This window comes from Mesocricetus auratus, unplaced genomic scaffold (assembly GCF_017639785.1).
Source record: "Mesocricetus auratus isolate SY011 unplaced genomic scaffold, BCM_Maur_2.0 Super-Scaffold_100676, whole genome shotgun sequence".
Classification (NCBI taxonomy): Eukaryota; Metazoa; Chordata; class Mammalia; order Rodentia; family Cricetidae; genus Mesocricetus; species Mesocricetus auratus.
The window spans coordinates 181421007-181448695 of record NW_024429266.1 but is presented as its reverse complement, the minus strand read 5'-3'; the positions used below and the strand labels follow the sequence as shown (position 1 = coordinate 181448695).

At 51.6% G+C, this 27689-nt stretch overlaps 1 protein-coding gene across 7 annotated transcripts in view; it reads left to right on the top strand.

The window, feature by feature from the left end:
- Iqsec3 (IQ motif and Sec7 domain ArfGEF 3) overlaps window positions 1-24024 on the top strand; it is a 93545-nt gene extending 69521 nt beyond the window's left edge. For 2 of the 7 annotated variants that reach the window (XM_005066037.3, XM_040737513.1), the window contains 9 exons: window positions 5537-5659; window positions 6021-6187; window positions 9167-9306; window positions 10334-10459; window positions 12709-12808; window positions 12907-13068; window positions 15278-15370; window positions 16997-17046; window positions 20490-24024. In XM_005066037.3, coding sequence (XP_005066094.1) covers window positions 5537-5659; window positions 6021-6187; window positions 9167-9306; window positions 10334-10459; window positions 12709-12808; window positions 12907-13068; window positions 15278-15370; window positions 16997-17046; window positions 20490-20954 — 1426 coding nt within the window. In that variant the 3' untranslated portion in view covers window positions 20955-24024. Of the gene's footprint in view, window positions 1-5536; window positions 5660-6020; window positions 6188-9166; window positions 9307-10333; window positions 10460-12708; window positions 12809-12906; window positions 13069-15277; window positions 15371-16996; window positions 17047-17132; window positions 17217-20489 lie in introns of those variants that run through there. The other 5 variants (XM_040737510.1, XM_013110417.3, XM_040737512.1 and 2 more) reach the window with 5 other exon arrangements.
- The last annotated feature ends 3665 nt before the right edge of the window (window positions 24025-27689 follow it).

Below are 27689 nucleotides of genomic sequence, written 5' to 3'. Positions count from 1 at the left end.
TTTAGTATCTCACAAAAGCCAGATGTCTGACTTGTTACATATTAGTGAGATACTAGATTAGTTACTTTTCTCATCTCTTGACAAAATACTTGATGGGAGTAACAGAGAAATTTACTTACTAGGTCTTGATTTCCAGGTACAGCCCATCAAAGCTGGGAAGGCACAGTTACTGGGACAGGGACCATCCACAGCAGCGGGAGTATGAGACATCAGCTCCTCACTTCTTGGGGGAGGGGTGTTATTGGTTGGTTTTTACTCTTAACTCTTTTTGGCTCTTTTGGGGGACTGCCACCCAGCACCCATATAAATCACACAAAGGCTTATTCTTACTTATAAACACCTGGCCTTAGCTTGGCTTATTTCTTTCCAGCTTTTCTTAAATTATCCTGACTACCTTTTTGCCTCTGTGCTTTTTCCTTTCCTTACTTCTGCATATCTTACTTTCACTCTTACTCCTTGGCTGGCTGGCTGGCCCCTGGCATCCTCCCCTCCTCCTTCTCTTGCTCCTCCTTTCTTCTTGTTTTCCTTTCTCCTTCTATGTTTTCTCTCTTCCTGCAAGCCCCACCTATCCTTTCTCCTGCCTTGCTCTTGACTGTTCAACTCTTTATTAGACCATCAGGTGTTTTGGACAGGCAAAGAATCACAGCTTCACAGAGTTAAACAAATATAACATAAAAGAATGCAACACATCTTTGCATCATTTAAAAAATGTTCTACAGCATAAACAAAAGTAACACACCTTAAAATAATTTCTACAATGGGGGAGGTCCAGGAAGTATGAGCAAACCAGAAGGTTGCCAGGGCCTTATATCTGCCAGCTAGGTTCTGGGCCCCAAAGGTCTCATAACCTCCAAAACAGAACCACCACGTGCTGATGCACAGGGGATGTGAGACATGTCCCATACTGAACAAGAAACAAGCCCTAAAGTAACCCTCAATAGGCAGGGGTCCAGAGGGAGCCCCTGACTGATGCTCTGAGTCCTGCAGCTGCATGTACACACGGGGAGCCCCAGAAGAAAGGGGCTTCCCAGAACCAGGACAGGAAAACGGGCTCTCCTGGTTGTGGTAGTGTGGGGCAAGTGGTTAGGTGACCCAAGGGACAGTATGTGTAAAATTGGGAGATGAGAAAACCCAAGAAGACTCGTAGGACACTAGCGACGAAAGGGAGGTTACCTACTCTGGGTCCCAGCAGCAGGAAGTTTTGCTAAACTGATCAACAGTCTGCTCCCTTTAGGATTTCGGGTGACAAAGAAGGATGGGAAAGGGTTTAAACACTAGCAGATGCTACAAAATAGAGGTATAGAGAAGAAAATGAGGAAAATAAAGGATGTAGAGATACTGGTCAAAAGCCATATTGGAGGAACCTATGTTGTTAGGGTCACGGATGACAATCCTGACGATGACTGTACTGGAGCGCTCTGCTGGGAGACAGCATAGTCTGCCACCTAGTCACCTTCCCCAGGAGGACACAGACCCCACCAGGAAAGCAGATAATGGTTCCCTGAATAGAAGGTAGAATGGCCACTACTAGTCACAGGGAGATGAATTCCAAGTCAGAGAGCTGTGGCCTTGTCTGCCACTATTGGGGGAATCCATGGTACCTTCATAAGTGGGCTGTGAGCTCACTCTGCTTCTGTGTCCTGCATAGGGAATATCAGAATTGAGATGAGGATGGGGCAGGTCCTAGGTCTTATATAACCTTGGCTAACCCACGGTTATATAAGAAGTGACTTGCTATTATGGAAGAGTGAGGGCTTTATCATGGCTCCGCCCATTATTTTACCTTCCAGCTGGGGCTTTGTAGCTAGAAAAATACTAGGATTCTCTCCAGGATGTCTGGGATTGCACCTGCTATCAAACACTGATGCTGTAGTTAAGAGCACTGACTTAACAGCTCTTGCAGAAGACCTGTGTTCAGTTCCCAGCACCCACATAGCTGTTCACAACTGCCTGTAACTCCAGGTCCAGGGGATCTGATGCCCTCTTCTGGCTTCTGAGAGAATTACATAAATATATTGCTCTTATATACATGCAGGCAAAATACTCATGCACATAAAAAATAAAAACAAAAAATAAACTACGGATGCCCCAAGGTACATCCTATGGAGGCATGTGAGGGGTAGGGGATGCTGCATTTATCCATAATTCCAGCCCTCTGTCCCTTACTACCCAACACAAAGCAGCCCTGATAGCCTGGGAGGACAAATCGCCCCCTCCCAAAGCCTGCTCCCTGGGACTTGGAGGTGGCTAGACTCACACTTCAAAAGCTTCTAATGAATGGGCTGAGCCTTCTCCAACCCTTTGCTTCAGCTCAGCACCTGGTTTCCACATTTCAAGCATCACTCAGAGAGCTGATAAAGAATGCAGATTCCTAGACCAGCCTCCAAAAGTTCTCACTCACAGGATCCGGATGTGGCCTAGAGAGCTGCATTTAATCTAATACCTTCTCCATCCCAGCTCAGGGCTCTCAGAACAGGCTGGAAGACACTGAATGACACTCTCTGGCCCCATGGCTGTCCTCCAAACCCTGTCTCGGGATGGGAGCTGTTTCACCTGACTGTTTCGCTGACTGCTCCTGGTCTCAGCCTCTTGGTTCATTACTGGAGCTCTTAGCCACAGTCCCCGAGCCAGTGAACCTGCGCACTAGCAGGCTGCATGTCACCTGACTAAAAACTAGGCCATTGTGCTTGGCTGGGCAGATCCCTTCCCCCCAGCTGCTACTTCCTGCTCTGCCTGCCCCATAGAGGCCTGCTTCCAGCACCCACTTCTTCCAACATCTAGGAGAGAGACGTGACCCAGAGCTCTGGAGGCAGGGGAACACGGAGAGGGGTGTCTGAAGAGACACAGAAGGCAGAAGGGAGTGTTCAAGCACCCACAGCAGAGGGATGGGGGAGGAGGATAAATGGACTGGCTAATGGTCCAGGCCTCAGAAGCCTCCAGATATCAGTCCATTGGGACCAAGGGCCAGCCTAGACCTTGGAGGAGCCAGGACCTTTAGTCTGTGTCGGCCTAGGTGAGCCAAGAGCCCTCTTCCTTGGCTTTATAAGGCTCCCACTCTGGGATGAGAGGATACAATGTGTTCACTCTCTGCTCCCACTTGCTCGGGTCCTTTATTGAATACATGGCGTCTTCCTCATCCAAAGTCATCTCTACCTAAAGTGTCCCATCTGTCTCTATCTCTCTGTCCTCCCGTCTCCCCTTTCTTCTCTCGTCTCTTTTCCTCTTGTTCTCTGCTCTCTTCTCCAACAGTCTCTTTCCTTCTTTGTCTCTTCTGTTCTCTGTTGGCCTTCCCTGGCCTGGCCCCCTTCTATGTGGCTCTGGCTACAGGACTCACACCACACATGCTCTGTCTCCTGGCACCTCTGGCTCTGGCTTGGGTTCTGCTCCGGGTATTACACCAGCTCGGTCTTTGCGCCCCCTGCTGCACAGCCGTCTCCTTCTCCAGGAGAGCAGCACTATGTGACTTGATGCCTGGCTCCTGCCGGGGCTGAGCCATGGGCAGCCACAGATGCAGACCCAAGGTGCTCCCTTACAGAGTGCAGAGCAGAAGCAATGGAAGCCATTGAGCAACCAGAGTGCTGCCTAGCTGGGTGGACATAGAGGATCTGGCACCCAGGCGTCCTTCGCCCTCCCAGACTGATTTTCAGGCTTGGCAAGCTTTCTGCCTCCTTGCTCTTCCTGCCCCATCCACGAACCTATCCAGACAAGCTTGAGACAAACCTTAGAAAGCCCAGTGAGCTCAGCTGAGGATGGCTATAGCTTTACCCAGGGCAGGGAGAAGAAAGAGGAAGGGTCCTACTCCCCTTAACCCCTCTTAGCACTCTCTGGGGTCTGACCTCTCTTCCTACCACCCCCCACCCTCAGAGGGGTGGCAGAGTCCATACACCTCCATGCCCAGATCACTGCTTTGTGGCACCTCTCTTTGCTTTTGCATGGCAAATGGCAATAGAGTTGGGGGTCTCTTGGTCTTCTGAGATCATAGGAGAGGAGGGCCGTGCTCAGGGCCTGTCTACACCTCAGCTAGCCACTCTGTAGGTGTGTGATAAGCCCTTGTTGGGGTACTGGGTGCTGAGCTATATGAGGGCACCCTTGAAGGGCAAGGTGACTTATGCCCACATCGTGCTGTGATGACGTCTGCCCGGAGAACTGGGGAGACAAGGGGCAGGCTGTGAAGGAGCTGGTAGGGAGGTAACTAGGATAGGCCATGTGACAGAGATGACAGACATCAGCTCTGAGAGACTGTGGGCACCGTCAGTCATATCGTGATAAGCCTCTCTTGGCAGGAAGGTCTAATGTTGGATGTGTCGGATCTGCAGCATGACCATGCCTAGATTCCTGCCACCTCACACAAGACTCTGGGAATAGAGCACCCAAAAAGGAAGTGAGGGGGGTTGGTCAAATAGGAGGAACACTCTGTGTAGGCTTTGCCCTTTCCAGGCAGCCTGAGGAAAAGGGGGTGCTGGAAAGACTCACCCGCTTGGAAACCCCAGTGGGGAGAAATGGACTCCTAATCAGTCTTGATAGGATATATGCAATATAACATTTATCTCCACCCATTTTTTTCCGAGGTAGGATCATTTATGATCCTTCTACTTCAACGTTCTAAGTAACTACCATTCCTGGCTCATCCCATTTAAAAGTGTTGCTTGACCTTCAGATCCTATGGGCTCAAAGAGAACCTGGATCCAGAGCAGAAAGGCTTGAGCTCAGCCTTCCGCTATGCTTGGTGGTACTGGGCACCAGCATATTGTAGTTGGCATTTTCTTTGGGCTGCTAAGTAGCTCCCAAATTAAGACACAGAGACTTATTAATTATGAAAGCTTGGCCTTTAGCTTATGCTTGTCCCCTTAGGTCTTATAACTTAATTTAACCTGGTTCTATTCATTTACATTTGCCTTAGGGCTTTTTACCTTTCTTTCATTGGGTCCTTTTACCTTTCTTTCATTTTGTATGTCCTGCTTTCCTTCTTCCTCAATGCCCATCTGTCTGGTCCCTGGCATCCCCCTGGTGTCTCCCTCTCTTCTTCTGTCTCTTTTTTCTTCTTTTTCTTTCTCCCCAAGCCTAAATTCTACTTGTTCTCCCTGCCTGGAAGTTCTGCTTATATGCCTCCCTTGCTATTGACCATTCTACATTTTATTAGACCAATCAGGTGACTTAGGCAGGCAAGGTAAAAGAGCAACACATCTTTACATAATTAAGCAAATGCAAGACATCTTTGCATAGTTAAGCAAATATTGCACAAAAGTTCATCACTCTAGGCCTCAGGTATTCTGTGGTGAAACAGAGACAGCAGCCAATAGCTTGCCTCCCGGGCTGCTGCATGAGATGAGAGATGGAAGGAGAATGCTGTCCTCCTGGTTACTGGGAGGAGACCCCAGAGGGATAAGTAGAGCTGTAAGGCTCTTCCTCCATTCCCTCCTGGCTAGAAGCAAGCCAGGTCCCCCCACCCCTCCAGAGTGGCTTCACCTCACCCCACAGCTCCAGAGGGGATGAAGGGGGCTGGCCTTACTCACAAGCCCCTCCTGCTTGCCCTCAGCTGTGTGGTAGATGAAATGGACTTTTCCAACATGGAGCTGGACGAGGCCCTGAGGAAGTTTCAAGCTCACATCCGCGTGCAGGGGGAAGCCCAGAAAGTAGAGCGGCTCATAGAAGCTTTCAGGTGAGACCCCTTTCCCACCTCACTTCCCTGACCCTCCAAACACCCCTGGTCCCCAGGAAACAGAGGTGGTGAAGAAAAGCTGCCAGGGGCTCAGAGATACTGAACTGGGTGAAGACCTTCTGGTATGGGTGGGAAGGTGGGCTGGAAGAAACAAGAACAGAACCCTTCAGTGGATCCTCCAAGCTGGGAGCCACATGGGGCCCTCTAACGGATGCTCCTCAGTCACCTACAGTCAGTCCATGGTGCTAAGCACATATGGGAGGTGGGTACTGGGGGGATGGACAGCCAGTGATCTCCCTGGTCCCCAGACTCTTCAAGATCTGGGGCTGGGGAGCTCATGGTCCTGCCCCATGCCCCGCAGCCAGCGCTACTGCATGTGCAACCCCGAGGTGGTGCAGCAGTTCCACAACCCAGACACCATCTTCATCCTGGCCTTTGCCATCATCCTTCTCAACACCGACATGTACAGCCCCAACATCAAGCCTGACCGGAAGATGATGTTAGAAGACTTTATCCGCAACCTTCGAGGTAAGAAGCTGGACTGGGTAGGCGGGGTACATGAACAGGCACAGTGTGACCTGCCTGGTCCTGTTCATGCTAATTCTGTGAATGTGAGCCCTAACTGTAGATGTTATTTGTCCCTGAGGACCTAGCAACCCTAGCAGGCTGGGAAAGTCTCCAGGTACCACAGCCCTCTTCAAAGCAGCAGGGCCCTTTGACAATACCTTCTTTCTTCCATTTACTGTGGACCATCTCCACTGGGTGACCTCCAGGCCATTGGCACTAGACCAGTGTCTGGGTGGGACCAGCCCTTCTCACTTCATGACTTAGAAGGAAAGAGTTTGGGAATAAGGCTTTCCAGTTCTGAGTTCCTTGAATTCAACCTTGCAGGTCACTTGATAGCACCTGCCAGCAAAACCTTTCAAATTGCTACCATGCACCCTTCACAGGGACTAGATCAAAGCTACCAGCATATACTGTATGTAACATGGATAGCCTTGGGCATTAAAAAATCCAAGTGCTAGGAGTGATACTGCACACCTATAATCTCAGCACTTGGGAGGATAAAGCAGGAGGATTGCTGCTTATTCAAGGCCAGCTTGGACTACAGAGTGAGTTCAAGGTCAGCCTGGGTGTAAAATGATACCCTGTCTCCAAAAATTAAGACAAAAATAATCAAAGTTATACGTGTATTACCTTAATAAAGTAAAATAATTTTACAAGGTTTGTTACATAAAAAAATACAATAGAACATGCCCTGTCACCACTGTCATTCCCTTGAGCCACATTTTCAATAGTTTTTAGTTGTTTATTGATTTAGTTTGTGGTGCTGGGATAGAAACCAGGGACTTCTGAATGCTAGGCCAGCCATCTGCCACCGAGCTACATCCCCAGCCTGTTGCTATGTGTCTAGTGTCCCTTCCATATCAATAAATGGCATGCTGCTTCTTTCTTCCTATCCCTTGTTATAAACACAGGCTATATAAAGATGCATAAAAATGACAGGAGTTCATATTCACCAGTATACATGTGTCACACCTGTGTCTACAAACTGACCATTTCCATCACTCAGAACATTCCCTCTCGTCCCATCTCACCTGAGACACTTTCCTGAGCTTAGCGTTATCTTGCCTAATGCTGTCAAGGACTCTTGTCACTCCCTGAGACATAGAAATAGAGTTACACAGTACAAATACTGTGGTAATTTTTTATTTTAAGCATTGTTTAAATTTCCGATTATGTAGAAATTTTTTCCATTTTTTCATGCACCACCACTGAAAACAGAAAGTTAAGTGAACATAGTCCAAGGCTGAATCTTGGAAGTATCATGGCTACAGTTTTTCCAACTTCCTTGGAGTTGGTAGCTGCCTTTGTTTTCGATTTGGCTTCCTATGTTTCCACCACTAAAACATCTGACCATATCCTGACTGTCAATCTTTTAGATATGCATGGTATCCTGGGTGCTACATCTCCTTGTCAGTGTCATCATGACATCTCCTGTGCCACATCCCTGGTTCCTGGACATCACACAGCTTCCTCATTTTAGTTGTTTTCCACAGAAAGGGCACATTAGAAACAAAATGGTAACCTGCATTTCGAATCTACCTTCACATGTGACTGGAGCTAACTGGAATAGAATACCAGCCTGGAAATACATAGGGTAGATGTTAGATGTGGGCACTGCCCTGCTCAGCATTAGCTGAAGTGCTGCTCTGCCATCCAGTTCCTGGCCTTTGGAAGGTTGTTTTTCCTCTGTGTCTGAAAGCCTCTGGATTCTTCTGGTTGCCTTTGTGTAGAGAGTTTTCACAATGATATGCTTTTCTTCATCCACCATAGTTTTGGGCCAGTCATTTTAGTCTAAAAACACATGCCCAGCTGTGTGAAGTTTTCTGATACGTAGTTATCCTTCTGTGTCTGCAAGGAGCTGTTTCCAGGCCCCTGTTGGGTGTTCAAGTTGTGTGTGTGCGCGCGCGCGTGTGTGTGCGCATGTGTGTGTGCGTGTGTGTGCGTGTGTGTGTGTGTGTGTGTGCGCGCACGCGCGCTCATGCGCATTGGCGTATATCCTCCACCTTCCTTTATTCTCTAAGTTATCTCTAGATGAGTATTTTAAGGCCCAATACATTTTCAATTCCATGAAAACTGCTGTTATACTGCATTATTTAGAGAATGAAGACAAGAGAGACATCTGTACATGTTTGGGACACAGTTCTCAGAACACTTTGGGTTGATGGTTGAAGCCAAGCTACGGTTACTGGAGCAGTGCAGTGCGGTGTACTGGTCACTTAGCTTCTCCACATTCTCACCGCACTTTCCTGAACTCCTGTAACTGAGGTGTCAGGTTCCTACTTCATCTACTGTGTGTAGCAGTTTTCCATGCAGACATTTTCTTGGCTGACTTTCTGGAAGACGTTCCTCAGCCTTACCTCTCATGCCTTCTTCCTCACTCTTCATTCCCACAAGCACAACTTTTTACTTCCTTCTGATAACTCTTTTGCCCTCCGAATGTTACCAGTATATAACATTGGGGAACGGGCACAAGGGGTTCGCTACCTGCGCCACCTCAAGACATCAACCTCCTCCTTGCGTCCTGCTCAGCTCTTCTGCTCCCAATGAGGGTAGACACCTGTCACCCATTCCACCGTTCCATGGTACCCATTCTTGTTTGCCATGTCCCCTGCTAAAGGGGAGGGAAGTCCCAGAGAGAAAACACCTCAAAGAGACAAGATGGGTGATCTTCATGCTCATGGGGAGACACAGAGTGAGATCAAGGCAAATTCACAGAAGACAATAGAGGTGAGGGAGCATGGGGACCACAGGAAAGAGGCCTAGGAGGTGGGAGCAGAGGACTTTAGCTGACATGGCTGAAAAATCTATCTCTACTTTAGTGAGAAGAAGGAACTAATTGTTAGAAGCTTTAAGTCAGAAACAAAACACAACCAATGCCACCTTCCTGGTGCTCCCCTGTAGAGCACCTTGTCCCTCTGACCCTTCCTTCCACATTGGTAGGTGTGGATGATGGTGCTGACATCCCCAGAGAGCTGGTAGTGGGCATCTATGAAAGGATCCAGCAGAAGGAGCTCAAATCCAATGAGGACCACGTCACATATGTCACCAAGGTGGAGAAGTCCATCGTGGGCATGAAGACGGTAAGTACTCCCCACAGCTCTTGACCTCCTCTCCAGCTCCCCAACCAGCCATCTCCTGGCTCCTGTCTTTCCTTCCTCCTGATGTCTCCTCAGTCTCCCCATTCCCTTTCTCAAAGACATTTCCCTGTGAGTGACAGATTGAGTCTGCGCTGTGTGCCAGGCACTGCATCCTCTTTCTTCCCTTGCATAATCGCCTCATCCCTCTTGCCACCAGCTGCAGTTACTAGGGTGAGATGTCTGAAGGGACTGGCCAGTGATCTAAGGTTGAAGTATGTGGATGACCAGTTAAGAAAGGTTAGGACGCCCCTCATAGGGAGCAGCGGGTGGCAGGCATTCCTGGATGGCCCTAATGGGGAGAAGGCACAAAAATGAGCCACCCGGACTGTAGGTTGTGGCCACCTGGGTCCAGGCAATGTGTTCTGATGTGCAGTGAGTTTGAAAGCTGGCGTCCTCTGTGGCACACTGTGCTCCTGGCACCTTACTCTGGGTGTGGGTAAGGCAGGTCATGCTCCTACCCTCCCACTGGAGGGTGCCTTTGAGCTCTGCCTGTGAACTTCAGAGCTTCTGCAGCTGAGGACTCGGCACTCGTCTGCTCTGCAAGCCAGCTGATATTTTAGTTACTGGCCTGGGTTCTGGAGTTCTTATAGTCCCCTTTCTCTTGCACACGTGTATCTGAGTGTGCAGTAAAGAGAGGGGTAGGCATTTCACACATGCATGGTCATAGAAGAAGGAAGGATGACAGATTTTGAAAACTCTGGGGGCCTGCTTAAATTTCTGTTGCCCATCCCATGCTCTCACTACCCAAGCATAATGAATCCCCTCTCTGGATCTGCTGCCCCAGAGGTGTGATGTTGGGAACAGGGACCCCCGGTGAGAGGTTGAGGGTCAAGCACTGGCCTTTGCATAGGAGTAGAGCCCACGCCCACTCCCTGGATCTCCAACTCCTCTTCTGGAAAATGGGTGCCACGGACTGGGAAGGGCCCTGGGGTCTCTAGGGCTTCACTGTAGAGCACTATCTGGATTCCAGGTGCTGTCCATGCCACACCGCCGCCTGGTCTGCTGCAGCCGGCTCTTCGAGGTGACCGATGTGAACAAGCTCCAGAAGCAGGCTGCACACCAGAGGGAAGTGTTCCTCTTCAATGACCTGCTGGTGGTGAGCACACAGGCCAGGGTTAGCCAGGGGAGAGCTGAGGCCGGTGCTGTCCTGAGTCCCTGCCTACTGAGACTGGGCAGGGCAAGACTAAGCATGGAGGTACTGGCCGGGTGGACCAAGACTGTAGCTGTGGGGGGTATGTCAGTCCCTGCTTGATAAGCCAGGAATCTGAAGCACAGAGACAGGTCAAAGTGGAAATGAGCAGGACCCCAGACAACCTGCCTCTCCATGATACAGAAACCCTTGGGCAAGTCACACAGTATTGGCATCGCATTCCTGCCGGATGGTCAGTAGAGAGTCACTGTCCCTGGTCCCTGGAGAGAGACCGTGTATATGTATGGTGTATTTCTCTCTGAAAACAAGCGTCCCACAAATAAATCTTTGATTCATCCCACTGTGCCAGGAATTGTCCCAAGTGCCAAGAAGCAGGCAGGGGGTGAGCTCCCACAGGTTTGTACCCTCTGGCCCTCTCCGTGAGTCACATGGAAACCACTGCAGGGTCCCACAGAAGCACCTCTAGCTCTCCCCACCTGACATGCTGGCCCAGTGACTCTCAGGAGCACTTGGTACCTGTCACTGTCAGAACCTATGAGAAGAGATGGAAACTGAATCTTAGACCTGCTTTATTCGCGGAGATGATAATCTGGAAGACAGTGGATTAGCATTTTAAAAACCTGTCTTCCATCCAATCCTCTCCCAACAGGTTATACCGGGGAACAGGAAGGGGCAGCAAAGGCAGTGAGTTCTGGAGCTCAGTCTTGCCCCCCTGGTCAGGCAGCCCCTTGGGGGGTTTGTGGTAGCCCTGCTTCCCTTGTTCCCACCACTTAGCCTCTTCCTCCCTGTGGTAGAAGCTTAGGCTCAGGCACTCATCGAAACACCGTGTCTGGTTAGCATCTGTCTGTATTAACCCTGTATTCCTGCAGGAGCACAGGGTTTAGGGGGAAGAGCATAACTCAGATACATGTATGTGGACAGCCAGTGATAACATACACATGCCGGTTCCCTTTTGCAGTATGGAGTACAAACGCGTCTGTATAGTACAGGGTGTTAAAATGCTAGGTCCCTCCTGTCTCCTGTCACTTCCCCAGAGCCTCAGTACCTTTCTGGAGTGTGCATCAGGGCCTCCCCTCTACCAGGCTCCAGCCTGATCCTGCGCCCCAGGCTCCCCTAACCCCAGAGGTCTCTGAGCTCATTTGCCACACACACTGGGTTGCTCTAACAGCCTGGCCCCAGGAGCTGCCTCCCACTGGTGGGACCTCCTTTCTGGTGCCCCTTCCCTTCAAAAGCTCCTCTGGGTGTGGTCACCTCCCTGTCTTCAGGCAGGTCTCTAACTGAATGTGAATGTGCCTCCCTGAGTGGCCTCTTGTGCAAGCAAGACAGTCTGCCCAAGCACTTTCGATTTCTAATCCTGTTTTACTTCCTTCAGAACACTCCCAGGCTTCTGGAATTACCCCATTTGTTCCTTGCCTTGCTTTGATTTTTGTTGGGCGGGTAGAAAGGTTTTTCTCCTTGCTGTCTTCCTCCCCGTCATATGAGCCCCTGGAGGGAAAGGCTTTCTGTCCCATCTGTCCCTCTGCGTCTGCTGTGCCCTGCTCATAAGAGCTACTAAATAAAATACAAGTTTATGTATTTGAGCAACTGGTGAACAGATCTTTCCTTTTAGGCAGAAATAAAAATGGAGTGAAAAGCAAAAGAAAGCTAATGAATGAGACCGTCCCCCCAGGAGGAGTGCTATGAACTCTATAGAGTGGCGGTGGGACAGAGTAGGCGAGACTTGGACATTGGCTGATAGTTTGTGGCTTTAAATGGGATTTTGGAAGGACGCTTTCTCTAAGGACCATTTTGTATTAAATAATGAGAGTAATCTGGCTGTGCAGAAAGCTGGGGGGAGGGGACGGGCATGGCGCTGTAGAAAGGGAATGGCTGCCATAGGACTGAGCAAGGCTGCTTCAAGGTACAAAAAGGACAGTGTGATACCAGCGTAAAGTCAGCATGGGGCAGAGGCTGGATCTGGGAGGTCTTACAAGCCAAGGCTTCCAATGCAGAAGTAATGGGCTCGAGTGGGTTTTAAGCAGGGAAGGCACATGTGTACTGTGCCAAGCATGTGGGGGGGTGACTGTGTCTGATGTGCATAGGCGTGCATCTTTGTGTATTGACAGTGTCCACAGTGTCTGTGGGTGTTGGTGCCTGCCTGTGTGCACACATATTTACAGGAGCCCCTCATCTGTTTCTGTCCCTCCCCTGGGCAGATTCTCAAGCTGTGTCCAAAGAAGAAGAGCTCCTTCACGTACACCTTCTGCAAGGCAGTCGGCCTCTTGGGCATGCGCTTTCACCTCTTTGAGAACGAGTGTGAGTCCTGGGGCCGGGAGGGCGGGAATTTTCCTGAACCTGGCTGCCCCAGCTTCCCTGCTGTGTGTGCTCACCGCTGGGGGGTGATTGGATTCTAGATTATTCCCATGGCATCACGCTGGCAACTCCGCTCGCGGGCTCTGAGAAGAAGCAGGTGTTGCATTTCTGCGCCCTCGGCTCTGATGAGATGCAAAAGTTTGTGGAGGACCTGAAGGAGTCCATTGCTGAGGTGACAGAGCTGGAGCAGATCCGGATAGAGTGTAAGGATGGCCCCCGTTCCTAAGACAGACAGATGGAGTCCACGAGGTAGAGGAAGCCTGCATACATACCTTACCTCTGCCTCCCAGGAACTCCCACACCTGCTGTGCCCCAGCCTGATCCCCAATCCCACCCACTCCTAACATCGCTGCAACATCCCATCCCAATGTGGGTTGCTTCACAATCAAATTGAGCTGTACCACCCAGGGTACACACATGTATATGCACACCTGCCAGCCATGTGGGGCGCACAGGGGCCTTTCTCATCTAGAACACTGCTGTATTGGCCAGAACAGCCCAGGGAACTGATCCGTGAGACCGAGGGTCGGCCAAGGTGGTTCGGCTATATTCTGCTTAATATTCGCAGTAGCCTGCAAAGGTGACTGTTTTGTTCCCTTTGAGAAAGTAGCCAGTGCTAGCACAGGCAGAAATGGCATATGCAGTTGAGTCCGATGCTTAGCCTCACAGTCTTTCTACTATGAAACGGAAATAAGAGGTTCTGTGTATAATCTCCTGAGGAAATAATTCAAAATTGGGCTAAGATGAGACGCAGAGCTCAGGACCCTGCTGGGCAGAGGGTGCTGGTCACTGAGTACACACTGGTTTTGTGTGACGCTGGTTCATTTGGACTCAAAAGTGTCACCAACAGACTCTTTGCAGGGGTCAGACTAGTGACATAGCGGGTCCAGGGTGGCTATTTGTTCTTGAACAATTCTCCACGGTGTGCCTTGAAATGGATTTACTTTTGTCCCGGTCAGAATGCCACAAAGTGCTCCAACTGCTTAGAGAGCCCCTGGCGCCCGGCTCAGCTGTAGTGGAGGCATCTTCCTCTAGCCCAGGGCACCCTTTCTCAAAGCAGTAAGAGTGCAGACCTGGTCAGAGTCCATTACATTAAGTGGGAGAGAAACCAGCTTCCGCAGCTGCCTGGGAACAAGAAAGCTGGGAGGACCGTAGGCAGAGAGGCTGGTTCTGTCTTCAGAGAGGGATGACAGAAGAGGCTGCCCCGTTGAGGCAGGCAGGAGAGGAAGTGAGCAGGAGGTAAACAGAGGCCACCAGTAGCCGCCATTGAAGTACCTGCTACCCTCCTGGCACCGGGCAGGTGACAGGACCCAGCATTTAATCCCTACAACTCCCCATTGTGAGCACATTGTTCTCTTCCTCTTACAAGCAAGGAAACTGAGGCCAGCAGAGCTGTAGAAGGGAGTCCAAGTCCTCACTGTAAGTGGCAATGAGCATCACACCCAGGCTTTCTAGATTCATGTGTAATTATGGCACCAAGTTCTCCAAAGCCAGGAGGACCCCTTTGGGCCAGCAAGCAACTAACTCAGTTAAAAATGCATTGACATGATGGATGGTATGGTTCCAGCAACAAGGACAAACTGCTTGTCTGGACACTTCCTGTTCAGTTTCCCTGGATTCTAGACAGCCAGAGAAACAGCAAATGGAACCCAAGTGGATAGTTTTAATAAAGGAAACTTGAGTCATGTCCCATGGAACCAAGAAGCTGAGAGAACACTTTAATAATACCTGTCAAATCTACACGGATGGCAACGAGCAGTTCCCTAGAGCCACTGGGAGAATAAACAGGATAGTGGGTGGGGCAGAGAGACTCTGGTGAAGGACCAACTGGGGCATCTGTTCCAGCCACACAGGCTACGGAATCTACCCCCTGGGGGACCACTGAACACCCTGCAGGAAACTCAGCACCTGGGGCTGGCAAGGGGAACCATCCTGCTAGGTAAACATGAATGTCACTAACTGTGCCCAGGGAACACACGCTGCATTTCCTTGCACACCGTCCTAATGCTGATGCATGTAACACTTGCCCAAGTCAGACCTTGTTCTGTGTGTCTTACCTCAGGTGATCTTTCTAATGACACTGGGCAGTGGGCCCAGCTGTCTCCTCCAGCGAGGCATAGTACACTAGGTACCGTACCTAAGAACCATCAGTCTAGGGTGTCAACTCCAGCCATCTGCCTCCCTGTCCCACACCAGTCTCTCAAGGCCCCTCAGGCAGTCAAGCAAATCTTGCCATCACCACTCACAGATACAGCTCCCAGAGAGATTTACCTGGTTCTCAATGCTCAAGCCCAACCTGGAGTCCCTGTCAGCGTGGGCAGGAAAGGGCCCTCCCTTCTCCCTCCTCCTGCTCTCCCCGGAGCTGGGGTGGGGGTGGGGGACACCTCTGTTCACAGCTTCTCCCTTCTTTAGGGGAACTGGAGAGGCAGCAGGGAACAAAGGCGCTCTCTGTAAGGTCTGCTGGAGCCCAGGGGGACCCCCAGTCAAAGCAAGGATCACCCACAGGTGAGATTGGACTCTGTCCTTACCCGGCCCATGCAGAGGCCGCCACAGCTCCGAACCTGGCTCTGGGGGCTGTGGGTGGGGCACGCTGTTTCTCCAGCTCTCTCTTTCCATGGAGCAGTCCCAGGCTTTCATCTTTAACCTTTAGTCCTTAGCTCAGGGTAGAGAAAAGGTGACAGAGAAACATATCCAGTTTGGAAACTGTCCCAAAGTGCAGGACTGTCTGTGAAATGTCTCCGCCTGCCCCTGGAGTCAGCCAAGAGCCCTGATGTCCCTGCTTCTCTCCAGATGGGCCTCAAACTGCTTCCCCACTAGGCGAATGGAGTCTGAATGAGTTTAGGACTTATTTTCCCTCTACTCAGCCCTGAAAGCCTGCTTACGCCAGCCTGACTCTATCCTTTCTGCCAGCTACACCAGTTTTACCCACTGGCAGGAAGCATGGGAGGTGGGCTTTGCCCCTCCCCCACAGTCCCCTGGTAAGGAAAAATTAGAAGAACAGGGGGTACCCAGAAACCCACTCACAGCTCGGGCGTTAGCTTACCTACTAAGTCTCACGCCCCACACTCAAAGCTTATAGCATGAGCACTGAGCAGCCCCAGGCTCAGGGCAGCCACGTGAGCTAGGAAGGGCGTGGACTCCGACAGTCCCAGGTCCCCACTCCTCTACAGCTAGTCCTAAGGATAGATTAGGGATAGGCAGCATCCCAGGGACTGATTGCACCAACCAAGACCTGCCGTTCCTGTTCCCAGGTTTCAGGCTCTTGATGTGGAAAGTATCTGAGTTGTCATCTATACGCTACTGTAACTCTCCATGCAGCTAAACTCTGCTTTATAAGGTCTCAGGATGTGGGTCACAGCTCATTTTCAGGGCCGCCTGCATTTTACCACCAGTTCTCAGCTGAGACTTTTATCCTTCCAGTTTCTCTTGTGGGAGCTGCGAGCCCCGGTCCGATCTAGATGTGTATCCCCAGAGTCTTGACTACGGTGCCCATGACTGTGCAGTTCCCTTTGCTCCTTGGGAAGCAGAGGGTTGAAAACGGCCACCCTGGGCATGGGGAGTGAGAAACTCAAGGGGCTAGACTCCAGAAGACCTTAGGAAGAGTCATCAAGGCATTCCTGGGGGTTCACAGGGTCCCTGATGCATACCAGGTGTCGAGAAGCTACAGTCCTAATTGCAGGCTGTCAGCAGCTCCGTGGATGGCAAGCACTGTGTTGGGTCCTCAAATCCCCCAATTCTCCTAAGTCACAGTGACCATAGCAAATGACAGCCCCTCCTTCAAGGGACCTGTGGTGGAAGGAGGCAGATTCTCATGGTGCCTCCAAATCAGGGCCCACTCAAAAGCAGATCATACTGGCCCGGGAGAAAATGACTCCACAGTGCAAATTTCAGAAGGAATTCCAAAGGCGGCCTAGTCTGTGGAGGCCCAGAGAGGTGCAGCACACTACCCACGATGACACAGCTACTAAGTGGCCGAGCGAGGCTCCTGATACCCAGCCTGCTATGCCAAGCAGCAGCCTAGTGGAGTGTGTGTGGCACCCGCAGTCATGCGGGTAGAGATGGGGAGGAGGAGGGCCAAGGGTTCCAGGCAGGACTGGTAGAGAATGAGCTCTGTGCTGTTTGCATTCAAAGCCAAAAGGGAAGCGATGGCAGGCGAGAAAGCGGCGGAGAGCTCGGGGGAGGTAAGTGGAGGCCTGGTGGCATCCAGGTGAGTGATCCTGCGACCCCTCGTCCCTCTTCTCACCGTCTCTGTTGTTTCTCTTCTCAGGTATTAATCAATGCCTCCCCAGCCCGACTCACCATTTTACCAATTTCAAGAGATACAATTAAAAGTTACTGCTAGCATGGGTAACGCCACTCTTCCAGCGCCTACTTAAGCCACAAGCACTGCCAAACCGCTCCCCAGCCAGCCAACCCAGCCCACTGCCCTCCAGGGCCAACCTCCCAGACCAGCCCGGGGAGTCGAACCCACGACATGGCCCTTCCTTCCACACTCCTTGCACACCCATGTCCCTTGCACACCCACGTCCCCAGCACACTGCTCAGTACCTCCCAAATGCGTGCTGTGCTATCAGAAGCTCAATGGTCCGTTTCTAAGTCCTCCCACTCCCTTAACAGGGAGCCTGGGCTCCCTCCCAAGGTCCTCCCTAAAGCCAAGTCCTCTATGATCACTCCTAGGGACATTTGGATACCTCCTGGGGAAACCGGAGGAGTGGGGTTGAGACAGTGAAAAGGGATTTCTCCCTGGAGAAGTAGTCTCTGGAAAAGCTGGCCATGTCGTGGGGTGAGCCCAGGAGAAAGGGAGGCCGAACAGGGCTGAGATGCCACAGGTTTTCCTGGGGGATGAGCTGATAAAGCTGAAGAGCCTCCTCACTGGAGGAGAGGCTGCCGGCTCCAAGCCACAAGGGAACCTAGAAGTAACAGCTGGCTCCTGCCAGACCCAAAGCGGCCCCTAGAGGTAGCATACACTGCCTACCATTCAGAGCCTCTCCGTGGCTGCCAGGCAGTGAGGTCCACCAGCTTCTCATAGACAGCCCTCTCCCACCCCAGCACGAGGGCTCCCCTAGATGTAAGGGAGAAGCCCACCAGCTGCCTGCCAAGCCCTGGGGAGCCGCAGGATACCTGGGAGTTCAGTTTCTCTCTGTCCCCGCACCCCACCCCCCACGTGTTTCTGGAGGAGGCACCTTTACCTGGAGGAGCTTCCCGCCCCAGCAGCTGACCAGCCCCCAGGGTGGGTATTCCATCCCCTGCCCTGCGCCCGCATCTTCCCGCAGCTGCCCATTCTCAGCCTTGCAGATAACCCTAGCCACCAACCCTCCATCGCACCCTCCAGGGGCTACCCGAGGAGGACCAGCCGTATGATGCACCTCTTCCCTCCTACTTGCCCAAAGGGGTCATGTGGCTATCTGCAAGGCTGCCCCACCCCTCCAGCTAGCTCCAGGGATCCTGCCAGCCTCTGCTCCCCTCAGCAGAGGCGATCTGGCCACCCCATAGCCCCTCGGCTTGGCCCTAGCTCCCTCTCCTCCGGCATTGCTCTAGCCAAGCCCCTATGGCAGGCACTCTTCCATCTTCTCTGAGCTGTCTAACTGCTACCCATGTTCATTCTCTCTCTCTCTCTCTCTCTCTCTCTCTCTCTCTCTCTCTCTCTCTCTCTCTCTCTCTCTCTCTCTCTCTCTCTCTCTCTCTCTGGCTTTTAACTTACTGAGTCTTATCCGGCTGGGGTGGGATTGACATGCGGATAGAGGAAAGTAGAGACTGTGTGCCCGCTGAGGGCTATGTAGGAGCAACTGGGGAGGAAAGAGAGGGAAGGCTCACTGGCCCTGAATTGTGTAGCCCAGCACTGGTGCACCAGACCTAAGGTGCCTGTAAGGTGGGGACAGGGAGGCAGAGAGGGTGAGCCTGGTCAGGCTGTCTCAGGCCACTTCTGGAGAATTGTTCAGAAACAGGTAGGTATGAGGTTAGCCTGGGCCTTGCATTAGCAATGGTGACACCGGTCTTCTGCCTATGACATCCCTAGAGAGGACAGAGACGCTGGCCATGCCCTCTGCAGGCCGTGTGCATCAGCAGCAAATGCCTCAGAGAGGGTGATTCCAGGCCTGGGCAGTGCTGCCCAGATGGAGAAAGAGGGCAGCAGAATAAAAGAAAAAAAAAAGCCTTGCGGCAGGCGATGGTACTGGGACTTGAGACTCTTGAGGGACAACATCTCATGGGAGACTGCACAAGTCTAGGAAAGAGATCTGAAATTATACCTTTAGACAGTAAACTGGACTGGTAAACGGTCCCCTGTGGCCTCAGCATCCCCTTCTGTGCCCTGGGAAGTTGGTCCTACAGGGTGGTACCTGTGAACAGACAGGCCCAGTAGAAAACATCTTCAGACAGCAGGGTCCCAGTAACCCCTGGAAGGCCCATGTGTTTGGAGAGGATGGTGGTGTCATCACTACTAGCTAGGGATATGGGGGATGAGTCAGAAGGGGATGAAGAATTAAGTCTTTCTCCTTCCCTGTGTCCACTTCCTCTACATCTTCTGCTAACAAGAGGAGGCTAGATGATTTCTACTCCCATGCCTGTCTATGGGAGCCTCCCATGAGTGAAATGTACACAGGTTCAAGGGGGACAGACTCTTGTGGGGCTTATTAGGAGAGTTATTGACACCCCGGGCAGAGACAGACGAACAATGGACAAGAGCATGGTGGGACAAGAAAGGTCCTAGCACCAGGGACAGACCATGAGTGGGAGTCTGAAGACAGGAATCAGGGTCTACATACCGGAAGTGCGGGCTCTTCTTAGGGCCATCTGAAGGGGCATGGGCCTGCCACCAGGCTCTCAAGTCAAGGATGTGTGACCACCAATACCCACTTTGATGTTAACGTACTTCTCTGGGTGAGAAACCCCAGCACCTGGAAGCCCGTTAGTTGGGGACTCAGAGGTAATGCCCTCCGTGGGCACCTCTCGGTGTCTGTGGGAAGGAAAAAGCTGCTGCTGCAGGTACTGAGCCTAAGCAGTGACTCTGGTCCAAACTCTAACATTACATCTTTACAGCGAGTCTGTCTGGGCCACCATGCAAGGAGTCAAGATGGAGGCTCTCCATCTCTCTGCCCCATAACATACAGATCTAACCAAGACCAGAAGGGACAGGAGGGTGATGAGGACCCTGTCCTCGACTGTCTCAGCAGCCCTCAGATGCAGGGGTCATGACCTCAGAGAGTGTAGAAGGACAGGCTAGGTTCACAGGACCCCTCCCAGGTCCCCTAGCATCCTGGGCTCAGGCACCCTGATGGCAATTGAATGATTAGACCTCCTCCTTAATCACACCCTATGCTAAGAGGATGGCCCTGTTTCTCACGCTCAGGGGATAGAGAGCACATAGGGAGGAGTTTGCCCTGCAGAGCCATCTCACAGACAAGAGCCTGGGGTCTGTCATAGGCTGTCTCCATATAACCAAGGAGTTTAGAAGCAGTTTCCCTGTGGGCGGAGAGACCTGCATGGGGTACACCAGGCTAAGAGCATCCTATGGACGGTAGGTAGGAGAGGTCTGAAGGGAGGCTCCGGGAGGCTTGGGTGGCCAGCACCAGCAGCTGGGAATTAGTGGTAACATTTCACGCTTCTCTGGCTGTTTCTAAACTAGGTGTCAATTCACAACAGGCTTCAAACGTCCCAGCACAGCCCCAGGTTGGGGGTCGAGAGGGGAGAGCCACCACCGCCACCGCCAACATCACCACCACCGTTACTGCCAGACCCACAGCCTAGCCCCCTGAGGGAGCAGCCCCCACCGCTGCCGCAGCTGCCGCCACCCACACCCCCAGGCACCCTGGTGCAGTGCCAGCAAATTGTCAAGGTCATTGTCCTGGACAAACCCTGCTTGGCCCGCATGGAGCCCCTGCTGAGCCAGGCCCTGTCCTGCTATGCCTCGTCCTCCTCAGATTCCTGTGGCTCCACACCCTTGCGTGGTCCAGGCTCTCCAGTTAAGGTCATCCACCAGCCCCCACTGCCCCCACCCCCACCCCCATACAACCACCCTCATCAGTTCTGTCCTCCAGGCTCTCTGCTGCTCCGGCGCCGCTATTCCAGTGGCTCAAGGAGCCTGGTGTAGGCTCTGCCCTTCGCACCCTGCTATTCCAATGGGCTGTCCTTCAGGAGCCTGGGCTGCCCCCTGCCACTCCTCACATCTTGGCGTAATGCCTTCCTGGCCACTGATCCCTGTTGTGGAAAAGAGAATGCCCTGGCGAGATGGTTTGCTTGTCCCAACCATCCTTCACTGACTAACTCGAGTACCTCACCACAAATATGTAAACACCTTGTCACTCTTCCAGGGGTCCCACATAAGCCAGATGGGCCATGCCTTCTCCTCTGTGTTTACCATGCTCCCCTAATTGGATTGAGGGAAACTCAAGTTGAGGGCTGTCGGCTGATAGGCTTGCAGTCTTGGTTTGTTAGTATTCCTGCTTTGGGCCGGTGGGCAAGAGCAAAGGGCTGGACTTTCTAGCAGCACAGCCCAGGGCAGAGGCAGACTACCCCAGCACAAGTGTATCTATAGCCAAGCTGAACAGAGGAGAGCGAGCCCTGGCCCCCTGGAGCAAACTAAGAGTAGCAGGGGAGGAGGGCTTCGTCATCCAAGCTTGTAGTTAGGAGACTGGTTCTTAGCTCCCCGGAGACACTGGCTCCCTTTTCACCGTGTCAGCTCTCCTGCCACCACCAGAGAATTCTGACCTACCCTGACCCAGGAAAGACTCAAGAGAGGGGGCAGGGTATTCCGTTCTGTCTGGGTCAATTCAACAGGACCCTGGGACTGCGAGAGCATGTCTGGAAAGTGAACTCTAAGAGAACATTTCTTGGTTCCTAGCTCCAGCAACAACTCGGCCAGCCCTGAGTGCACACAGGCAGTTACCCATAAGCACTTGTGAGAAGTGGGTTGATTACTTCCTTGTGGCATCAGAAGCTAGGGGATGGGGCACTGGCCTGCCCAGCAGAGGTGTGACTTGGCTTGGAGTCAGGGCTTCCTCATGTAGGACTCTGCAACCTCTGTGGACACAGACAAGTTGAGGCAGTGAGTTCTAGTCACTGTGTCACCCCTGCTGCTGCCCTAAAAACCGTCCCTCCCTGGAAAATGCAGGCTGGCTTCCAGCTGGGATGGCTAAGAATTCCTGGACCGTCAAAACTGCAGAGCACAGCCTAGCAGGGCTTATCAACTTTCCAGGCCTACCGGGATCCAGAGTCAGCGCAGGTGGCCCTGGCCCTACAGAGCCCCAGACAGATGAGGCAGCCCCATAGACTACAGGGGTGATGTCATAGGCTGTCACATGCCAGGCCAGCCTCCTTTGTCCTATGCCAGTAGCTATTTCTGACCTTCTTCAAGATGCCCTCCTAGTCATAGCCTGTTCTTAAAGTTTCCCAAGAGGCGAGAGGCACAGTGGATGTTGCCGTGGGTGGAAGTGAATTGGCTTCTCCTGGTCTCCGCCGTACAGCCCAAGATTCAGCACTCTGGACCAGATAGGAGGCATCCAGGCTATTAGAGGGGTCAAAGGACCTCATTTCAGGTGCATGCATGTATGTGCGTGTGCGTGTGCGCGCGCGCGCTTTCACCCAGAGGTCATTATGATGTCACCTGGGGAGCTTTTGGCCATTTCTGTAACTTTTGGCCAATATGCTACCTCCCCAAGGGCTCCCAGCCTGTGTTTTTCTAAATCGGCTGCCTTGGGTCCCTCTGCACCCATGTTTCAGAAAATAACCAGAACCTGTCAGAATAGAACAACTGGCAGATAGGGGGCACTACTTAGACACCTCACCATCTACACTGGGGCAGAGAGGCTTAGGGCCTGGGGAAAGCAGAGTCTTTGATAGGGTTGGCTGAATGAGAAGGCTGAAAATAGAAGGAAATTTATGACTCGTGGGGAGGATGTGAGGTATGAAGGAGTATGAGTTATGAGTGTGTCCAAGTGTGTTTCTGGAGTAGGCATCATGATGTCAAGGAGTGATGAAGAGGGACATTAGCCCTGGGAGCTCAGTTCCCATTGTCAAGCCCTGCCCCCTGCTCACACCAGGCTTCAGGCTAACAGTGTCCTCTGTCCCTCCTGCCTCCGCTAAGCCCTACTTTCCTGATGAGCTCCAGCTCCAGCAGAGGCTTGGGGGCTGGCCCACATGTGTGAGCTCTGAGGACCCCGACTCCCAGGCACCCTGCATCTTTTCTCCAGGGAGAGCTTTACCTGAGGTTGCTACAATAGCTGACCTAGACACTGCTGGCAGGAGCAAAAGCCAGCATGGGAAGCCACACTGCTTGGGGTCACACATGGAACAATCCTGAGCCTGCAGGCTTTGAGCCCCAGTACCCTAGGGAGGGAGAGGCAGGAGGGGGAGCTGGCCTACCTTACTGGTCAGGCAAAGTTAGAGCTCCCGACATGTGTCGCTTCTCTCCCGAGCTCAGCCAACCCACTAACGGTAGAATTCGTCCATCTGTATCTCAGACCCCAGAGAATCTGGCAGAAGCCTCCTACCCTTCTCCATGGCAGTGACCCGATCAGGACCACCAGTCCTCCTGAAGGCCCAGAAAGAGGCTCTGGAGACTCTGGCTGCCTCAAAGTTAAGGGGACGATGGAGGGTTGGCTGAGCTAGCAGACCCAATCACCCCAAAACTCCCCCTCCATCAACTTTCTAGGCCTTACTTTGGGGAGCCTGGGCCCCTCTCCCAATTTATCCATTTGGCCCCTCCTCCAAAATCAGATGAGAGGTGGGACCAGCTTTCCTACCTATTTTTAGGCAAACCCACCTCCAAATGCAGGTCCTGTCTTGGCAGCCTTTCCTGGAAGCCAGGCCGTCTGTCTTTTCGTCTGCAAAGATGTCTTGCTCCCACAAATATGTATGGACCCTGGATCTATGACACCCCCACCCCGCCTGTCCAGAGCCTGCCAGGATGTTTCCGTTACCCAGGAGAGGTTCCTGATAGCATTTGTCTGTGTCTGCATCAGCTGTCCATCTTCCAGCGGACCCCTCCTCCCCCGCTCACCCTTCACCAGATGGAGTGACAGCTCTCTGGGGACAGGCAGGGTGGCTGCACTCAGCAACTAACCCAAATGGCAAATATTTTGTAACAAAATAGCCCAGAGGTATTTTATCTGTTCAATTCATAGAGTTTTAGAGATTCTATTGAAATGTGTCACTTGAGCAAACCTGTGTCCATTGTTTCCTTGGCTCTCGTGGGAGGATGGGGGACAGGGATTGGGGATGACACACAACACACCCACCACCTCAAATCAGAGTGTGTCTCCTGCTAGGGTTCGGAAAGAACATGTACTGACCATCAGCTCTTGGAGACACCCAGCTTCTCTCTGGCCACAGCGGTCACTCTTTGCCCCCAAGATAGATGATGTCTCATCGTATAACTCCATAAGGAGGCCCTGTCTTAAGAAACACCTGAGGTCTGGGTGCTAGAATGATAAGGACTAGACATCTGATGGGTGGGTACCGGGGCAGAGCTGAGGTGAAAGGTCAGAGAATTGCTCCACCTCCAGCTAGTACATGTGTGCACTCAGTGGAGAGCGAGGCCTGAGCATCCGTGTCTGATTTTCACCAACATTCACATGCAAAGTCTGACACCTAATCCAGAGAATAGCTTGCAAAGCCATACAACAGGCTTGGGTGAAAGCCTTGGGACACCACTGGGGAAAGAGCTACTGCGAGTAAGTGGGACAGTATTTCCAAACCCCTCCCATGTGCTAGGTCACCTGCTGGGAGCACACAAGGAATTCAAGGCTCCAGAAAGAGCATGACAGCAGTCACGTGGCTGTAAGATGGGTTGGGGTGGACATGGTGGCATTCTCCTGCAATCCCAACACACGGGAGGCTGAGGCAGGAGGGTCACTGTGAGTTTGAGACCTACCTGGGATACATAATGAGTTTCATGCCAGACAAAAATGCAAAGCAAGATACTGTGTCAAAGACACGAACAAAAGGTATGTCTAGGAGGCCGGAAGGAGACCTGAGGAGAGAAGGGCTTGAGTCACAGCCAAAGAGCTCGGCTTGGCTCAGTGGGCAAGGTAGGAGGCAGCTAGGGTGCAATGCATCAGAGAATCTCTTTTGAGGAGGAAAATGATGGCACCTGCAAAGAGGATGCCCAGCTTCCCAGATGCCCAGACTTCTGAAGACCCAGCCATCTAAACAGCTCCACAGGCTGTTTCCATGGTCCTCTATTCAAACCTTTGGGAACATAGGCTCACCCTTTCCCAGGAAGTGGGAAATTCCAGAAGAAGCAGATACCAGCTTGGACCTGTCCCATCCTGGGAATTCTCTGACCCAGAAAGCTGAAGTCTGGCCCCTTGAGAACATCTATAAGGGGTTCATCTGGGGCTAGGCCTGGGAGAAGGCCTAAGGCCAAGAGGCCCTCAGGACCAATGATGCAAGCAGGCTAGCAGGCAGCCCCACTCTCCCAACATTCTGGCCCCTGCAATGTGGTCCAGGAGAAAGGGCACCCTCCAGAAAGAAAGGGAAACCAGAATGTTCTAATGGAGCCTCTGGGTCCATCTGTCATAGGTCAAGGCCTGTGGTGGCACTTTGTAGATGGAAATGAGCTCTACCCTGTCTCGCTAGTGCTCAGGGCCACAGGTGACCATGGCCACTCCCTCTGAGTAATCACAGAACTGTGACAGCCTGACAAACACCATGCCCACTGAGTCCTTTCATTTGCTTCCCACCAACTCCTTCCTCTGACCCACCGGCTCACACGGAAGATGAGGTACCAGCTGTAGATGAGACATTATGAGAACAGTCTATCCCAGGGTACACACGTCATTCCACATCCCTCCAAGCAGACCCTTTGGAGGGTGGAGAAGTACCTCCTCTGGGGGGACTGAGGCCCCACCAGCATCCAGGAACCAAAGCAAGCCCGTGTCCTTTACTGTTTCCCTGTTCTTCCAAGTAGGCAACCAGGTCCAGAGCTAGACCCTGAACGCAAGGAGGTAAATTATCAGGGATGGGAGGAGGGGCAGGTCCAGAACTGGTCCCAGCAGGAGAACTCCATCCTGGATTAGGCCAGAGGATACCGACAGGGATGGGCAGGAAGGATGGAAACTCTTTCCACCCCTGCTCCCACCCACCCCCTCCAACAGGTCTGTGTGCTTTGCTCCTTGGAGAACCGCCAGCCCCTGCAACCCAGGGCTTCCTGCTCTCACGACCTCAGCACTGAGTGACCTCAGGCCCAAGCTGGACTCTGGGAAAACCAAGGCTAGCTGCAGGGAAGGCTAGAGACCTGACTTTCCCTATGTTTCCTAGGCAGACCTGCCTTGCTCCCCTTTCCTAAAAGCCTCCTCCCCATCCCTTGAAGACATCTGTACAGAACTTGCCCTCAGGGCATAGAAAACAGGGTTGGGAGAGCCTCATCCTCCTTCACAGGGATGGACAGGATCCTTGGGTTACTTACTTCAGCTAACGAGGTTAGCTGTCCTTTGTGTGGATACGGAGATAGCTGCCTTCAGGAATGGGAGAAAGAACAAAAGAATCATCCAAAATAAACAGAAAGAAAGAAATAAGACAGAGCAGAGATGAAATAGAAAATGTGTGTGATAGAAATAGAGCCGAAAGCTCATTTGGCCACAGACAAAGCTGGCAAACCTTTAAGGTACATCACGACGAAGCCAGTGAATGAGCCCTGAAGTCAGAGCCGCAGACACTGCACAGGCTCCTTGTAACTAAACAACACTACAAAGAAACTGTAAACCCATGGCTATCAAAATACCTCGCCGAAACATTAGACCAAATACACCCAGGTATGCCTCCAATCCCAGGATCTCTTGGAAGGCAGAAGCATGAGATCTGTGAGTTCAAGGACACCTCAGGCTACATAGTAAGACACTTTCTCAAAAACCAAGTTTTTCTTCACATATCAGCCATCTTGGTTGAGGGACATTCTACCCCGAAGACAGAAAGATGGAAGCCACAAAGAAAACAAAATGTCTCTGGAGATGATCAGCTCTAGGCCCCAACTTATGAAAAGTGCAACATGCATGCTGGGCTACAAGCTGACTTGGGCACAGCATGCAGAAAATACTATAGTGTCATTGATATATTAGATATTATTAGAAGCTGCCATCACATATTGCAGAAAAGTAAAGTAAAAGAACTTTTTCTTTAATAAACTTGCCAGAGTTTGTCTTTTTAAAAATCTAAGGAAAAAGGAAGGAAAAAAGTAATTTTGAGATCTGTGACAATGACAGGCCATTTTTTAAAAAGTCCACTACATAGCACTAGGTCAGGTGACTAACTGCATTCTATGTGTAGTCAAGGAACAGAGAACGCTAACCTCACCTGAACTCCTTCAGTAAAGACAAAACTAGTCCTAGCCTCCTCATATCCAAGCTCAGCACAACCTTAAACACAGAACGATCCTTCTCTTCACTGCCGGTAAGGACAATTTGGAGAGGAGAATGCAAAAACTAATGTAGCCTTATGATCCTACATCCAAAAATTATACACAAAACATTAACAGACTGAACATGGTGTAGAGGGACCCAAAAATAGCATATTGTGGCCAAGTTGAGCTTGTTCCAAGAATAAGAAGATGGATTAGCATTAGAAAAATCTATTTGCAGAGGAGGGACTAAGAGGAGAGCAGGGAGGAGAAACTGTAGTCAGGGTATAAAATAAATAAAAAGAAAAAAGAAACACCAATTTGTATACTTCAACATATCCACAGAGGGAAACAACTGTGTAACAGATGCAGAAAAGAAGTAAGTTAAAGTCAACAGTGTTCTCCTGGTTTTAGTTTTTGACTTTTGAGACAGGCTGTCACCATACAGCCCCACTGGCTTTGAACTCATGGTCCTCCTGCCTTAGCATCCTA